The 19,400-nt window shown below is 20.5% G+C and overlaps 1 protein-coding gene across 1 annotated transcript; it reads left to right on the top strand.

Annotated features, from left to right (window-relative positions):
* The first annotated feature begins 1,588 nt into the window (after positions 1 to 1,588).
* Positions 1,589 to 5,039, top strand: BO70DRAFT_367000 (putative meiosis protein MEI2). Its single transcript, XM_025544475.1, has 15 exons — positions 1,589 to 1,802; positions 1,908 to 2,104; positions 2,154 to 2,517; positions 2,577 to 3,011; positions 3,068 to 3,430; positions 3,488 to 3,523; positions 3,588 to 3,654; positions 3,720 to 3,738; positions 3,794 to 3,824; positions 3,882 to 3,899; positions 3,950 to 3,978; positions 4,033 to 4,076; positions 4,132 to 4,211; positions 4,277 to 4,382; positions 4,442 to 5,039. The coding sequence occupies exons 2-15, from the start codon at positions 1,917 to 1,919 to the stop codon at positions 4,669 to 4,671; spliced, it is 2,010 nt and encodes a 669-aa protein (XP_025394256.1). The 5' UTR covers positions 1,589 to 1,802; positions 1,908 to 1,916; the 3' UTR covers positions 4,672 to 5,039.
* The last annotated feature ends 14,361 nt before the right edge of the window (positions 5,040 to 19,400 follow it).

The following is a 19,400-nucleotide window of genomic DNA, read 5'->3' as shown; positions in this document are numbered from 1 at the left end:
TTAAAGATTTATTATTAAAAAAAGTTTATATTTGAAACTCTACTTAAAACCCTATAATCTTTATCTAAGATTTTACTTAAAATTTAAAAAATTTTTATATAAAAAGCTATATAAAATTATATCTATATATAATTATATATACAGGTCTAAGAAGAATCTTATAAATAAAAATTTTTAAGAATAATAAAAAAAACCAGTATAATTATATAAAAGTCAGAAAATTAGATTTAAATATATAATATAACTACACAGACATTAAAATTATATATTCTAATTTTTAATTAGCTATATTATATAAAGATCTGATCAAGAATCAGAAATCTTACCTGTAAGGCATCCAACTTTCTGACCCTTCCGCAACTTTTTCTGAACCCACTGCAACTGGGACCCCCGCAATTAGGCGATTGACGAACATGCTTGTATGCGGAGGCATTTAGTAGACGCTAAGCCCAAATAGTCTAATTAGCGGAGTACTTCTACTAGTACAGTTGTATCGCTCCGTCTACACCTGTGCCTGCTTCACAAAGCAGATGAATGGACAAATATTGAAATAGTAACATCTCTCAACTATGATCAGGCGCAGAATCTCCCCACTAGTAATGCACTGCACTGTGTAACTAGGTAGACTGACTAAGTAGTGAAGTATATTGACAGACCAAAAAGACCACTCGGCTAAAAAGGTGTCCAGACACCTAAGTAGGCGTGATACTGAATGATACTGGGTTTGACATATATGCCATGGTCCCTAAGGCAATGTATCCAAATGCTGTTCCAGAATAATACTTAAGCGGGTTAGTGCATCTTATGCCATGGTATCAAGGAGCTGCTACAATACTCCGTAGATGCTTCTTGGATAACATTCTTACCTGCAATATTGGTCAGTCAATATATATACAGACCGTCATTAATAGTAGTATGGGGCGTCTAGTCGGTTGTGATATAGTGGCAAGAGTTGGCAATATCTATGGATGCCATCACAGCTGAACGTCCGAATGAACAACCTTTTAATGAGCCTCCCCCATCTGATATATTTAACTTTGGATTTTCTAAATGGATTCCGAAGACCAAAAGCAATACTATACAGGGGACTGACACTTCGAGTAATAGCAATTTGTTGATATGCCAACCTGTTGGAAGTCGCCCGGTACCCCCCCTAGACTAAAAAGGTGCCTCGACATCCTTTCTAGTCATAAAGGTGCACTAGGTTCAACACAACCCTAGCCCTGCCTCGTGGCAATGTATTGGGGAGTGGCCACTATTATCTGGGGTTCAAACATGTACACAGAAGTTCCTATATTTCATGCAAATCTAGAGCATAAATCTGGCCAGAATGCTGAGCCAGAAACTGATTGATTTTATTAGTGCTGTTAGTTTGAAAGAAAACAAGACTGTCTGAACCCCCAGACATATGTGGTATGCACATTCCATATCCAAAATTAACGTTAATCTATAACCTCATCATGTGGATAAGCACAGCTCAGTATCATCTTGTTAAGGTTTTCCAGATACGAGTTCTCTACTCATTCTCCATCCTTGGCGCCTATAACCTGGGATGGTTGTTGTTGTTTTGTCGCAGTATGCGTATTAACAGGTTCTATATGCAGCATGCCCGAGTCCGTCTCCAAATCTTGTCTGCTTCTCTCTCTCATCTATTTCTCTTGGAAACATGTTTACCGTGTTTCCCATTTCTGTTTCCTCTTAATATTGGCTCTCAAGCAAGAGATCAGGTGAAATCTGACAGTCTTGCTCCGTGCAAAAATTCTTGTCCCAGCATTGTAAGCTTCCTGGAACAGCTTTGTCTTGTAAGTTATACACTTCCTTGCTCTGTCCCCTTTCTACTTCTTGACATAAGGCATGCCTCTGAAAAAGGGACAATATTCGCTAAAACCTTTTGAACTTAACAATAGCCTCTCGAGATGAGGGCAAACGACTCCTCCCACGGCTTGAGCAGCCCCTGCTCAACAAATGAGATAGGATCTGCCAATGGGTCTCCAGACACTAAGCTCACAGCATATTCCCCTGAAGTCCTACGATCCAAGGGCCGTCCGGAATCCCATGTCGGCGACCAACTAATTAACACTGGTATCCAAAAACTTTATTCGACGTAGGTTTGCCGTGTGGAAGCAAACCAGACCTTTTGATAACATGTATAGGTCATCATCCGATCCATTTCTGGTGTCAGCGAGCACGTCTAGTCGTGTTCAACTCTCACCAACAGCTGCAGCTTTCACACCCATTGGAAACAAATCATTGTCTCTGTCTCGAGGACTTGTAGGTGGTAACTACCTAGCTACAAACACGGACTTTGAACAAAGCGAAACAAGACCCGTGTCTCTAGAGATTCAAAAGAGAGGTCCGCCAGCTTATGGGATTATAGGCAACACCCAAGTCAATAGAAACAATCGACCATTTGGTACAGCTCACGGAGATTTTGACACCGAGAGACGTAGTCGCGCGCTCGTTATTGAGAATGTGCCGAAGAACCTCACATACATGTCCCTAGCTGGGTTTTTTAACGTAAGTGCCTTGTCCAGGAACTGAAAGGATAGAATGGACCGGTTGACATAAATAAATAGCGTCGTGAATTTGGCTCTCTCAAAGGCCCTGTACTTTCAGAGCTTAGCTCCATGGGGAAGGTATATGTCGCGTTCACTGATAGTCGCGAGGCAACGAAAGCAATCGAAAAGATCAAAATTCTCAGGCCTGAGTGGAATGTCTCTCCAATTGCCCCTAAAGAATATGTACAACATGTCGAGCCTTCTCTTCTACCGCAAACATCTGATTACGAGGGCCAATTATTGGTCACGGTCTACTATGATGGGAGAAACCCCAATCTTAATCAGCGTACCGTTGCCCGATCGCTTGAAACACTTACCATGACGTTTGGTGATATCAAGACATTCACCTCGCTACCAACCGGCCAGGAGAATATTGGCGAGTTTCATATCGAGTTCTTCAACACCCGTGATGCAGAAAATGTCATGACTACTCTCAACGGAACATCTGTTGATGTAGGCTGGCATATCCCTCTCTTACTCTGTTGGATTGCTAACGTATATTATAACAGGATTGCATTTTAGAGATTTCGATATTTAGGCCGGATATGGAAGAGAGAAGATGCAGACAGCCAATCGCAAGTTCAACACCCACAAGGGAAGAGTTCTCACCACGCGAGAGTTCGTTAGCCAAGAATTCTTCCTGGTCATCCATAAGATCAGGCCGCGCTTCTTACATGGAGCTAAGCCCTACTGGCCGTTCTACAGTTCCCTCCGGTGAACATGCTAGTCTCATGGATTGGATGTCCACGGCTGGAGAAAGGATTTTGCCCTCCCCTCGCCGCGAACTCAGTCGTTATCATGATTTACGTCTGGGTAGTCAGAACGCAGTTGACATCGAACGCATTCGTCTTGGCTTAGATGTCCGCACCACGGTCAATATTCCCATCTTTATTCATGAGTTATATGTTGACAGACCCTCTCCATCTTAGATTATGCTCCGTAATATTCCCAACAAAATTGACCAAGTAAGCTACTCTACCCAGAGATACTATGGCATAATATGGAGATATTTACGATTAATGGGATAAGACTATGCTCAAAGCCATTGTGGATGAGACAAGTCATGGTAAATATGACTTTATGTACCTGCGCATTGGTTAGCGGACCTTATCTATTCTACACTTGTAAGAAAGTTTACTGATTGCGGCACCCTACCCACAGATTTTGCAAACAATTGCAAGTATGAGATTCATGTCTACATTCACTGGTTCTTATTGACTGGGATTTGATCACAGTGTCGGATATGCCTTTATAAACTTCGAAGATGTGAGTGGGATGGCATGATATCCTTGTGGAACATAACAGTCACTAATGGAAATTTAGCCAATTGATATTATTGATGTCAGTGCCCTCCTAATGCCCTCAACCTTTATGGATCTAAGCAACTATAGTTTGTCAATGCAAGAGCGGGACGAACCTGGTATGATTCGACGAGGTCAAGGGAGTGTGATCTTTTGTGCTGACTTACTTTCAGGAATTGTTTCAACAGCGACAAGGTGGCTGAAGTGTCATATGCTAGTTCGTCTTAATTCTTCTACAACTACTGCATCGCATGACTAAAATTGAGGGACAGCTATTCAGGGAAAGGACTGTTTGGTGCAGAAATTTCGAAACAGTTCTGTCATGCTGGAGCATCCATCCTTCCGACCAAAGGTTGGTACAATATCTGTCCTCGAATACACTATCCAAAGGAAGAAAGGTCTGATTTCTATGCACAGATTTTTCACACCGGCACCACTCCTCTCGGAGGGACTGAGGATCGATTTCCCGGGCCAGATAACCCTTCGAAGATGCGTCGGAGCATTGAAAATGCGGAGCATGTTGGTGAGTACAATGTACGGATGTGCTCAAGTGTTGAACCCGTGATTAAACAAGCCTATTAGGACTCTTTGCCCCGCGCGTCGGCCAGCAATACCGCGACGAGCAGCGTCGACGTCGCTCACAATTTGACCGTGGTACTACTGCCGCTGAACGTGAAATAGTCTATGTCCGTACATTTGCACCCAGGCGGCCCTATGGCCATGGTAACGGTCTCAGAAGCGCTCCTTGTACCTATCCTGGCGTGAAAGTGTGGTACGACTCGGTGGCTGAAAACGGTCCACGAACTTCTTGATCCCGCAGATATCTCAAGTGATGCCTGCCATACTTCATCATAGTAAGGAGAGCCGCGGACAAAAGCCTACTCGCTTGTGATTCAAGTATTGAGGGTGGTGAATAACTCTGCTCCTGTCTGTTGTTCCCAGAGTTAAAGCCCTTCGCTCGCCCTTTGTGCTTCTTGTACTGAGTACCAGTGTGATGGTTGGAGAGACAGCCAACATCTAACCCATGGGAGAGTTGTTCTGGCCCAGGTCGGCTTGGCGTGATGTTTCGAATCGAGTCCAGATGTTGGAAGCCTTTCTCTGTGAGATTTGGTACCCTTCCCCTCGTGCTTTTACAACCCACAATGTAAGATATCATGACAATTACAAGAGTTGAAAATTGAGACAGAAAGTATTGCCACAGCTAGGACAGCTTTTTTTATTTTGGTATTTCCTCCCCTTCGTTCTCCTTTTACTTGCCCAACGTAGGCGGGCCTGTCTGTCTAACAGACCAAACAGACCACTTGACTAAAAAGGTGTCCAGACACCTAAGTAGGTGTGATACTGAATAATACTAGATTTAATATATTTTTCTAGACTAGCAGATAACAACAGTTTTTTAATAATTTATTTATAGCTTAATCTCAGCAATATATATTCTAATTATTAAGAATTTTTTATATATATAATTTTAGCTTGATCTTTTTTTTAATATATTTATAATTTAAATCTGCAGTCTTTAAATATATTAAGATATTTAATTATATTATATATCTTCTATACTCAGAGATAGGCAGGCTAGACTTATAATTAACAGATTAAACAGATCACTCAACTAAAAAGATGTCCAGACACCTAAGTAGGTGTGATACTGAATGATACTAGGTTTGACACTGTCTTTTAAGCAGTCAGTGACATTAAAGGGTACAGCGAGCGATAGAAATACGGAGCATAGGCTATGTGTTTACGCCACTTGTATAAAGTATCATTTATGCGACCTATTCCTACACCCGCGATTTGGTGCGCATGTACTCAGTAAAGACCTTTTGCAACAGTCATTTATTATTAATATTTTAATTCAAAATTAGATATAGCAGCCCGCCTCTAGTAATCAGCTATAGAATTATTTAAAAAATATTTATTTTACTATCTCAGCAGATAGAAAATATTCTATTTAAAATTAATATTAATTTATATATAAATTTATATATATATATAAGCTCTTTTAAAATTTTTAAAATAGTCTGTTTTAATTATTTAATTATTTTATATTATTTTATTAAACTCTCTGTCTAATCTTTATATATTTATTAATAATTATACTTATTTATTATACTTATCTATTATACTTATCTATTATACTTATTTAGACTGTTAAGTATATATAAATAGTCTGAATAGCTTTAATTCTTCTTAAAATAATAATTCTCAATAACTGCTGATTACTAACTATTTAGTAATCACTATACTAGGCCTTGAAGTGGATTCTCAGAGTCAGGGGTGTAGAGGCTTCTGAATACTTTACTTATACACAGCCTAAGGTATAATTATAGATTATTAAAAAAAGATAGAAAAAATACTTTTTAAAATTATAATATTAATATTTTAAATATTTAATAATTTTTAGTAGATTTCTTTTCAAAAGTTTACTGAAATATATATTTATTTAATTAAAAATAAAATATCATTATTTTATTTTTAATAAACTAAAGATAGAATAATCTTTTATTTATAAATCTGATTATATTATATTATTTTTTTTATTTTAATATATAATTAATCTTTTAAATTAAAATAATCAAAATAAGTATAAATTAAAACTGTATTAAATATTTAAAAGAATTTAAATATATTGATATATTAAAACTAGAGTGGCTAACAGCCAGGATAGATTAATAATAATAGTTAAGAAATTTTGCTGATAGTTAAAATATTTTATAAAAATTAAAATAAATATATAATTATTATTTAAATAATAAGTATAATCTAAACTAAATAATTATATAATTAATCTTTAAATTATATAATATATAAATATTATTATAAAATATTTAATAATTAAAAATTACTATATAAAATAGACTCTGAGATAATTGGTTATATATTAAATATAATCTAATTATATTCAATAATATTTAAAATATAATCTAATTATATTCAATAATATTTAAAATATAATTTATAAATAAATATTAAATATTTTTTTAAATTTAATTTTAAAACTTATATTTTATAATTTATTTAGATCTAAATATATTTTTTAAAACATTGATTTTTAATCTGTATTTTAACTATTAGTCATTAAATATATATTTTCTTTAATAGCTTTGAAAAGTATTTTTTAATTTATATTTAATAAAGAAAATAAATATTCAAGAGTATATTAGAATAATAAAATTAGTTATTTATTTAAATTAGATATACTTAACAATTTAGAATAGCAGGTGGCTGTTATAGGGTTCTTGTATAAACCCTTTAAATCCCAAAGGCTTGATAATACCTGCGCGAATGCTTTGTTTGGCATACTATAATTAAATAAATAATCAAATAAAATAAAAAATAGTACTATATAAGAAGAAATAAAAAAATATAATTTAAATATTTTTATTTTTTTTATTAACTTTTTTTATATTAATAATTAATTATTAGATTAGCTTAATTTAATTATTTCTCTAATATTAAAAACTAATTATTCTTAAGAGATAATCTCTTAAGAATTAAGAATTATTTAATATATAAAAATAATAAATTCTTTTAATTTAATAATTTATACTAATTAAAATATTATTTAAAAACTTATATAAACAGTATATACTTTATAAATAGATTTAAGTAATTAATAAATATATTTTAATTAATAATAATAAGAATATTAGATAATAAAAGCCTAGCTAAAAATCTAATTAAAAAATTATAATAATATTTTATATTAGTATTTATATTAATAATATTATTTTTTATTTAATAATTAATTCTATAATTTTAGACTTATTTTTTAGTTTCTAAACTTCTTTTAAAAGGAATTTTAAGATATATTTTCTTTTTTATAAAAGGTTTTATATATAATTTCTTATGAATAAAAATATTTTATAAATAAAATAAAAAAAGTCTATTATATTTATAATTATTTTTATAAAAAAACTTAATAATATATATTTTTCTAAATTATATTTAAATAAAAAATAAATAAAATTATATAATAAGATAATTTATTATAATTAATAAATTAATTATTTAAAGACTTGAATATAAAAAAAGATTTTTATATAAATTATAATAATAAAATAAATAAATAAAGTCTAGAAAAGATTTTTAAAAACTTTAACAAAACTTTTTTTATTATTAATAATATTAGCTGATTAAATAATCAGATAAAGATTAAATTTAATATTATTATTTATAAAATAATTATTTAGAATATAATTAAAATAAAGAAAGCTGATTTATATAAGAAATATTATAATTAATCTTAAGAAATTAATTATAATATTTATTATATAAATACTCTAAAATAAAGTTCTTATTATTTAAATTATTTTTTATTTATAATTAAAAAGAGTACCTCAGATAAAAAAAAATTAAAAATCTGTATTAATTAAAATTATAACTTTTTATTTAAAGAATTTAAAAAAATAATTCTTTTAAATAAATATTATTCTATAATAAATTTTAAAAAAATAATTTAAAAAGAAACTAAAAAGAACTATATTTTAAATTTAAAAATAATAAATATTTTATATAAGATTATAAAAACAAATTAAATAAAATAGCTATAATAGATTCTATTGAAAATCTTAAATAATAAAAAATTAAAAAAAGAATAAATCTTATATAAAATTATATATTAGAGAATATTAATAATAAAAGAATTTTATTAGATTAAAAATATCTTGAAAAAATATACTTAAATAATTCTTTTTTATAATATAAATATTACTAAACTATAATATTATAATATTAATAAATAATAACTATCTAAGTTATAAAATAATTAGTAAAATATTTATATAATAAAAAAAGTTATTAATAATAAAAATATTATTAAACACATAGAATATTTAATATATATTATATAAATTTATTTAAACTTAAATATATACTTAGAAAAAGAAATCTTTTTTTATATTTTATTAAATAATCTTAAGTATAATCTTATTTTATAATTATTTTAAATAAAAAAAATTAATATATAATTAGAGTTAAAATAAAAATATTTATATTTTTCTATAATAAAAACTAGAATTATATAATTTAATTTTTAAAAAATTAAAAATAAAAATTATTTAGATTTCTGCTGCTATTATGAGTATATATATATAATAATATTAATATATAAAAATTAAGAATCTTAAAATATTTATTATTATAATAAATAATATTTAAAAAATATTTAATTTAAAATTATCTATTAATTCTTAGATAAGATTATTTAAATATTATTATAATTCTTTTTGATTTTTGAAATCTTTCTCTACAGATAAATTATTATTTTATTATAATAAAAATATAAATTATAAAATTATGTTAATATAAATAGATAGATAAGATTTTTAAATATTATAAAATTCTCTATATAATATATCTTATAATAAATTATTAATATTATAAAAAATATCAATAAAATTATTAAATAAAAGCTTTATTATTTATAGTTATTTATTTATTATAATATTTATTTTCTTTATATAAAAATTAGAAAAAGAACTTTGCTTTTATATAAATTATTATATATTAAATATAATTATTAAAAAAAATTAATATTCTTTATCTTTAATTTATAAAATACTTAATTAGATTAGATAAATTAAATAATTTACTAAGTATAATATTTTCTCTGTTTTTTATTATATATAAACTATTAAGAATTAAGAATAAATAATAATCTTTTATATAAAATATAAATTATATAAATAATTAATAATTCTTTTTAATTTTATTAATATTTTAAGTATTTTTTAGAAATTCATTAATTAGATTCTTAGAGAATATCTAGATAAACTTTATCTAATTTATATAAATATTATATTTATTTACTTAATGAACTCTCTAAAAAATATTAAAAATATATATAAAAATATTTATTAAATTAGATAAAATAAAAAAATATAATTTTAAAAAAATAACTTAATATTTTAAATTTATTATATAAACAGAAAAAAGAATTCAGATAAATTTAATAATAATTTAAATTATTTAAAAATAAAGATTTTTAATACTTATAAAAATTATATAAGAATTTCTAGATTTTATTAATTTTTATGAATAATTTATTAAAATCTTTTTAAAGATAGTATAATTTTTAAATTAATTAATATAAAAAAATATAATCTTTAAATAAATATTAGATTATTAAATAATTTTTAATAAGTAAAAATATATTTTTTTTTAATTTAATTCTAATTCTATTTTATTCTAAATTTATAATAATTATAAAAATAGATTTATCTGGCTATAATATAAGAGAAGTTGTTTTATAATATAATAATAATAATATATTATAATCTTATATATATATTTTAAAATAAAATATATTAATAAAATATAAGTATTTAATTTATAACAAAAAACTACTTATTATTATTTAAAGTCTTAAATAATAAAATATTAAATTATAATTAATATAAAATTTCTAAGTAATAATTAATTATAAAAATCTAGAATATTTCTTTTCTTTAGAAAAGCCAATTAAATAATATATATAATAATTTTATTTTTAAGCTAATTGAATTTTTAAATTAATTTATAAAAATAAAAATAAGAATAAAAAAATAAATATTTTATTATAAAATAAATAAAATATATTTATAAATAAAAATAATTATTTTTAAAGTTATATAATTTAGTTATTTTTTTAATTAAATAAATTAATAAATATAGCTGTAATCTTATCTTTTTTAATAAAAAGTATAAATAAATTAAAATAAATATTATATATTAATATAGAAAGCTGAAGAGAAGCTTAAAATAATAATAAATTATATTAAAAAATAATTAAAATATTAATTTAAAAATGAAGAAACGTTTTATTATAGCTAAATTTTAAAATATTTATTATTAAATATATATTAATAAATAAAATATATATTTATTTTTAGAAAAAAAAATTCTAAATTCTGAATTTATTTATATAAATATTATTTAATATATTTTTAACTTAGTACTAGTAGAGTACTTTAGCTGTAAAATAATATATATATTAGTTAATTATATTTCTAATTTATAATATTAAAGAATATACAGAGATTTATAAGAAACTATAATATTTATAATTATATAAAAACTTTTAAAAAAAAGAAAGAAAGAAACAGCTACTAAAATTATTAATTATATTCAATTAAATAAAAAAGGATATTATTATAAATTTTATTATTAAGCTATTAAAGAATAAAAACTATTTAAATATTTTAATAATAATAAATTAATTCTTAAAAAATATAATCTTAGAATTTATAATAAAGATTAATTAAGAAATAATTCTATAGATTATTATATAACTACTTATAAAAGAATATAAAAACTTTAAGATTTATTATATATAATTAAGAAATATAATTTATAAATAAAATATAAAAATAAGTATATTATGAAATAAATATTTAATAAAAGCTTTTTATAATTTATTATTCAGAGATAGACAGTTTTATAGAATAAATAAATAATAAAATTAAAATATATATTTATATCTATATTTTATATAATTAGATTAATTAAAAATAGATTTTATTTTTAAGAAAACTGATTCTAAATAGCTATATATTTTTATTTATTAAAATAACTTTTTTCTTCCTAAGTTATAGATATTATTTTATATTATTCTTATTAATTAAAAATCAAAAATTATGAATAGAAGACTTAATATAAAATCTAATCTAATATAAAAAAATTATTATAAAAACTATCAAAGAAATCTAAGAATAAATATAAATATTAATAATTTATATATAAAAATAAATAAAAAAGTAATTAAATTAATAAAGAGATCTGATATTTATATATAAAACAAATAAAATCTAATTAAATATAAAAAATATTTATATAGATTAATTTAATAAGAAACTTAATTAAAAAAATATTAAATATATAGTTATAAGAATAATTAGTTTTTATATTATATAATTAAATATATTTATTAATATTTATTTAATTCTTTATATAGATTTCTTTATTCTGTATTATTAGATTTATTATTATCGTACAAATTAGATAATATATAATTATTAAGATTAATAATTAATAATAAAAAAATTTATAATAAAAGAGATTCATAATAAGAAATATATATAAAGAATTATAAAATATAATTTTCATATAAGATTAAATATATTAAATATATTTATATAACTTAAAAGTTTATTTCTGCTTCATGAGAAACTATGACTCTTAATAATTAATTAAAGCTTAAAAATAATTATTAGAGTTTTAGATAATATATTATTAATATTATCTAATTAATAAATTTTTATTTCTTAAGAAAAAAAATAAAAAGATAATAAAAAAAGATAAAAAGATTTCTTTATTGAATTAATTTGATTTTTTTATTTTTTAATAATAGCGCAGAGAAGTGCTGTAATACTTATAAATTAATATTTTATCTTATTCTTATTGATATATATATATATTAGATTTTATAATTTATTTATTTATATTCAGAGTAATATCTGTCTTAATATCTAAATAATTATATATTTTTAAAGAAGATAAAACAGATATTATTATTATATAAGATAAATTATAATAATTTGCAGAAGATAATAAGAATAGTATTAATATATAATAAATATATAATTTTTAGTTATAAAGAAATTATAATATATATTAATAATATTTATATAAGACTTAAAAATAAGTATTTATCTATATAATAAATAAAAAGTTAATATAAATAATAAATTTATATAAAAAGAATTTTTATATTCTTTTTTATATTTTAATATAATAAAATTAATATAAGATCTTGTTTCTATAAACTGTGAATTATATAATTATATATTTATTCTTTTCTTAAAAGAATTTGTGAATAGATAGAATAAGTTTATTATTAAATAGATTAATTTATACAGATTTAGTTAAATTATATAAATAATAAGTAAATATTAAAAAATAAAATTTTTAGTCTTAAGTTTCTTGACTATAGCTGTAAAAATCAGAAAGAATATATTTAATATATATAAAAGAAATAAAAAATATTTAATAAAAATAATATAGAAAAATATCAGAATATTTAAAAGATTATATTTAAAAAAGTTAAAATAAATAGACAATTATTATTTATATAAAAAGTAAATTCTTTATATAATAAAATTAATAGATAAATCAGAAATTTTTAAAACTATTTATAAATAAAATAAATATATATAAAATAAAAAGAAATATTATTATAAAATCTTTATATAAATTCTTTAAATCTTGAAGACTTAATAATATCTATATAAATACTTTATGTAATATACTATAATTAAATAAATAATTAAATAAAATAAAAATAGTACTATATAAGAAGAAATAAAAATATATAATTTAAATATTCTTATTATTTTTTTATTTTTTTCTTCTTTATTAATTTCTTCTGTATTAACAGCCAATTATTGGATTAGCTTAATTCAATTATTCCCCTAACAGTGGCAGATAATAGATAATAAATAATAATAAAAAAATATAATATTTAATTAAGATAGTTTCTTTTATTGTAGATAATAAAAGTCTAGAAATATTATAATAGATATTAGTAATAATAATTCATTAAAAAGTCTAGAAATCTTATAAAAATAAAGTTTTAAAATTAATATTTATAGAAATACTATTAATAATTATATATTTATAATATCTTTTTATCTAATATCTATTTAATAATTTATTTAAAAAAGAGATAAAGTAGTAGAAGAGAATAAAGAATTAAAAAAGTTTTATTAATATAATATTATTTTATCTCTAAATATATATTGAAATTATATAATAATAATAAGTTTTTATTAAATATATTATCTAATCTTATTTATAAATAATATTTTATAGTATCTAATAATTATTATATAAAATAATTTTATAAAAGCTGTCTATAAGTCTAGAATTATTTATAAAAGATTTTTATAAATAAATTCTAATATTGAAATATGAATACATTAAAGTAATAAAAAAAATTAGATAATATTAAAATATAAATAAACTAAAATAATACAAAGATAATTTAAATAAATAATAATTATTAATAAAATATTTAAATAAAAAATAATAAATATAATATAATACAGACAGACTGAATAAGATTATATTATAATATTTAAAAAAGTTTTATAAACTTTTTTATAAATAATTTTTATTATATATCTTTTTAATAATAATATTTATAAAAATCTTTTACAGATTTTTCTCGAATACTAATTATTATTTAAATTATTTTATTATAAAATATAGATTTTCAAATAAATTGAATAAATAAAATAATATAGAATAATATAATTAAATACTATAAATAATTTATATTATCTACATTTATAATAAATATTTAGAAGATTTTTTAAGCTAATAAAATAAATACTAAGTCTAGTTATTATTATATAAAAGAATTTATAAAAAGATTTAATAATTCTAGAGAATTATTTAAAAAATATTAATAATTTATAAATAATATATAATTAAAATAGAGCTGTAAATATATATATTTATTATTATTTTATATTATAAAAATAAATTTTTATTAAAAGCTTAATTTTTATTATTATTTAAACTAATCTTAAATTAATTAAAATAATATTAAATAAAATATATTATTTCTTTTTCTTATTATCTTTAAAATTAAGAAGATTTATTTTATATAATCTATTAATAAAGATATAAATAATTAGAATAAATAAAAATTAATCTGAGTATATCTAATCTAAGCTAAGATCTAAAAAAATATAATAGACAGATCTTAATATTAAGAATAATTAAAATAATTAATTATTCTAATTTTAGCTATATTATAGTTAGATATAAGAATTACTGATAATCTAACCTGATCTGGCTATTGCCCACTCTAAAGAGATCTTTTCTTAATAATAATTAATTTCTAATATTAAAAGAATAATTGAATTATATTAATTTAATAATTGATTATTAATATAGAAGAAATTAATAAAGATAATAATAATAATATTTAAATTATATTCTATTTATTTCTTCTTATATAGTGCTATTTCTTTTCTCACTTTATTATTGTTTCAGTATCTGTATATCGCGCAGGTATTGCCAAGCATTTGGGGATTTGGAGGGTTTGTACAAGAACCCCATAACAGTATTCTTAAGTAATATTTATAAAACTATATTAACTTTGGAGTTTGGGCAGAATAATTAAATAGGCTTAATATTTCTTATAAGATTTATATATAATAAATATATATAAAAATATAAAAAAAAGTATTTCTCTTGATCTATAATTTCTTAAGCTTTAAATATCATAATATCAGAAAATAAAAATATTTAATAATAATGTTTAAAGCTATTCACAAATAATACGATATTAATAAAGATAATATTATTATAATAAGCTAGATAATAAGAAATAAGAAACAAAGCTAGATAGATACTTGATCTATAGGTGGCAACTGCCTGTTATAACAGGTTTGTCCCTCCTCCTCTTACCGCCCTTGGCAGTACCTACCCCAGCCTGTCCAAATCACTTACCTCCACTTAAGCTGAGGTTGCAATTTCGGTTCACTTGTAATTGTTACTACCATATAGCGTGGGTAAGTACGGAGTAAGCATAAGGTACTAGGTATTGCCGGGCTAGGCGGTAAGAAGAGAGGATCCTTCCGGAACAAGTAGTTGCCACTTACAGTCACTACTAATATAGATAGATAATCTTGCCTGAAGACCCTTTATCTAGTTAATTAAATTAATTATTATTTATTAATACTTTACTATTTATGAATAGCTTTATTAAATATTTCTTATTATATAACAAAAACTGCTTATCTATAATATATTATAATAGAACTAGCTATTATTATTACTAATTAGTATAATAATTAAAATCTGACAAGTCATAGAACAAGAATAGTTATTATTTGTTATATTTTTATATTTATTTTATCTATCTTTTTTATATATATTTTATTAAAAATAAATATTACTTTAGTCTTGATAAGAAAAGTAATTTATTATCTAGTCTTTAATAATCAAAGATAAAAAGAAAATCTTGAATTAAATTAATTATAGTTAATTAATTAATTATAACTAATTAAAATCAATCAACTATAAATAAATAATCAAATATAAAAGATTATAATATTATATATAAATAATTAGTTAATATTTGCTAATAAACTAGATAAAAATATTAGATTATTTATAAATTAATATTATTATATATAATATAAAACTCTTAATCTTAAAAATAATAAATTAAATAAAGTCAAGATTATAATAATAATATCAGACTTATAAAACAAAGCTCTTTAATTTATAAATATATTATTTTAGATTAATTAGCTAAATTATAATATATTAAAAACTTAATCATTAATTAGATTTTCTCTGAGAGAATTACTTAACAGAGTTTAAATAATAATAAATAAGATAATTAATTTATAACAGAGAAATTAAATAATTAATAAATATATTAATAAAATAGAAAATCTTAATTATATAATATTTATTAATTTAGAACAGCTTCAGAGATCTCTAATTATATAATTTATAAAAAAATTAGCTAATAAAATTACTTATATTATATTATTAATATATATAAAAACTCAGATTGAAAAGTAACTACTATAATTATTATAATTCTAGTTAATAATATTATTAATAATAATATAGAAACTAAGATTACTTTATAATAAGCTATTAAGATTTTATAAATAATAAAAAGTAATATAAATAAGATTAAGACTGTTTTAAACTTATAAATAAATAATAAAATAATAATAAAAATTATAAAGATTTAGAACTATCTTATTATTAATAGACTTATAAAGAGACTAAAAAGTTTAAAAATTATTAATAAATCTTAGTCTTAGTCTTAGTCTTATATTTAATAAAATTAATTATAATTTTATTAGTCTTTTAATAATATAAATAATTAAATCTATTATTATTATAAAAAGTAAGAATATATTATTTTAATATATATAAATTTATTTTTATTATTAAAAAATTAAAATTAAGTATAATAAGAGAATAGAGCTAGAGCTGATTAAATAAAATAAATAAAAAAATAAAAAAATAAAATCTAATTTTAAGAATATCTTTAAATATAAAAAATAAAAGTAACTTATTGAAATAATTATTAAATAAAAAAACAGAATTATAACTTAAATTTATATTATTAAATAAAAAATTCTAGTCTATATTTTAATTAATAAGTAATCTAAATATTAGCTATATTAATCTAAATAATAATATAATTAAAAGATAGATTATAAATAAGAGTTATATTATTATAAACTCTTATATAATTAATTTAAAGACTGAGATTTAATAAAAATATTAGTTTAATATATTAAAACAGTTACAGAGAGTATATATAATAATAGAAAGAAAATAATAAAAGAGATTTAATAATAATAAATTAAAAAAGATTATATTAATTACTTTAGAATTATCTACTAGACTAATTATTATCATAATAGATATTAAAGTCTCTAAATAAAAATAGATAATAAGAAAATAAATTAATAAATTAAATAAAGAAAACTTAGATTTTTATAAAATTTTTAATAATATTATAATTAAAATATTACTAGCTTAGTTACTTGATATTATTCTGATTCTTTATATTAAGAATAATAAACTTATAAAGTTTTAAATCAAGAAAAATAATATTATTAGATTAAGTAATAAATAAAAAGAAAAAGAATTTATTAAGTATATAAGATTAATTTATATTAAAAGATTAATATATATAACTAATCTTAAGTATTATAATAATTATATATAACCAGCTTAATTAAAAAAGATTATTTTATTTTTTATATACTAATTTACAGACTATAATAATTAATTAATAATTATAAATATTATTAATTTATTATATTTTAATTAATAATAATTCAGAATATGATCTAATTTTTTATAATATAATTAAAGTTCTAAACATTAAAATTATTTTAAAAAATAATTAATAAAATAGCTATAAAACAAATATTAATTTTAATTTATTAATATAAATAATAATAACTATCTATAAAATAATATATATTATATTTATTCTAATAATTAACAGTATTCCTGGCTATATAATCTTATTAAACAGATATTAAATAATTAAAATTAATATAAAAAATATTTATATAAATAAAACTTATATATTACAGATTAATAAGAATAAATAAATAATAATATTATAATTAATTATTCTTAGTAGCCAAGATATTATAGAAGAATAATTATAATTAATAAGAATTATTTTATTTTTATAAGTTAAACTTAAGAAGAATACCATACAGAAACAGTTTCTGAAGATAATTAATAAGATTTAAAATTAGATAATAAATAAAAAAAAATACAAAATAAATTCTGATTTATTAAACTAGAATAATTCAGTAAAAGTCTGGGATTATTAAATAAAGATTTTAATCTAAGAGAAGGAAAAAAAATATTAATTATAATAATTAATTCAGCTGTATAATTATTTTATATATTAAAAAGGAATCTATTAAAAAAAATAAAAATATAATAATATAAAATATTCTGTAATAAATTAATTAAGTAACTATCAGAGATACATATTAATTATAATAAAAAAGATATATATATAAATATATAATAATATAGAGTTATTAAGTAAATTAATTATAAAAAAAGATAAATATTAAAAAATAATATTATTATTACTCTTTACTTAAAAAGATTTATTTATATTAGATGTATATAATATATAAATAATATAATTTCTTAAATATAAAATTCTAACTTTTTTTAAAATTATTTTAAAATAAGCAAAATTAATATTATACACACAGAAGAAAATTAATTAATAATTAAAGAATCTATCTCTAATATTAATTATTAATATTATTATAAATTATATATTATCTTAATTAATAAAAATAAAATTTCTGCTAAAGCCAAGTAGTAATTTATTATAATTTTTAAAAAAGTTATAAATAATTTATTAATATATATAATTAAGTACAGCTATTATTAAAATAAATTATTTAATATAAAGAATTAAGTCTATATTAAATTAATTATTAAATTTATAATAAAAAATATTTAATAAAGCCAATACTATAAATAATTATTAAATTATATTCTTAATATTAAAATATATTTATAAGACTATATTTAGTATTATTATAAATTAATTTTATTATTTATATATAAAGCAGAATCTAATAAGAGCTTCTGATATATATTATTAATTAAAAAATCTTATTATAAAAGATATTTTTAAATTATAAAAAAAATTAGTCTTAATATAATTATCTGCTATTATCTTTAAATATTTTATAAATAATAATTAATTAAGTACTAAGATTATTAAGAATATAATTAATTTTATATATTTTAAGTATTTTTCTTAACTTATATAATTATAATTAATATTAAACTTAATTAAAATAAAGTTCTTTATATTAATTATACAGATTCTTAAATATTAATATATATAATTAAAAATATAGTTATTAATAATTAAATTAGAAATTATAAAAAATTAATTAGTATCTATAGATAAGCAGACTCTTATAAGATTTTTATATATAATATTATTTTTAAGAGTTTATATATCTAAATATATTAACTTAATAAAAATTATAAAAAGTATATTAAAATATAAAAA

This window comes from Aspergillus heteromorphus, assembly GCF_003184545.1.
Source record: "Aspergillus heteromorphus CBS 117.55 chromosome Unknown BO70scaffold_64, whole genome shotgun sequence".
NCBI classification, from domain to species: Eukaryota; Fungi; Ascomycota; class Eurotiomycetes; order Eurotiales; family Aspergillaceae; genus Aspergillus; species Aspergillus heteromorphus.
Note: the sequence above shows the minus strand (reverse complement) of the source record. Positions and strands in the feature narration are given on the sequence as shown.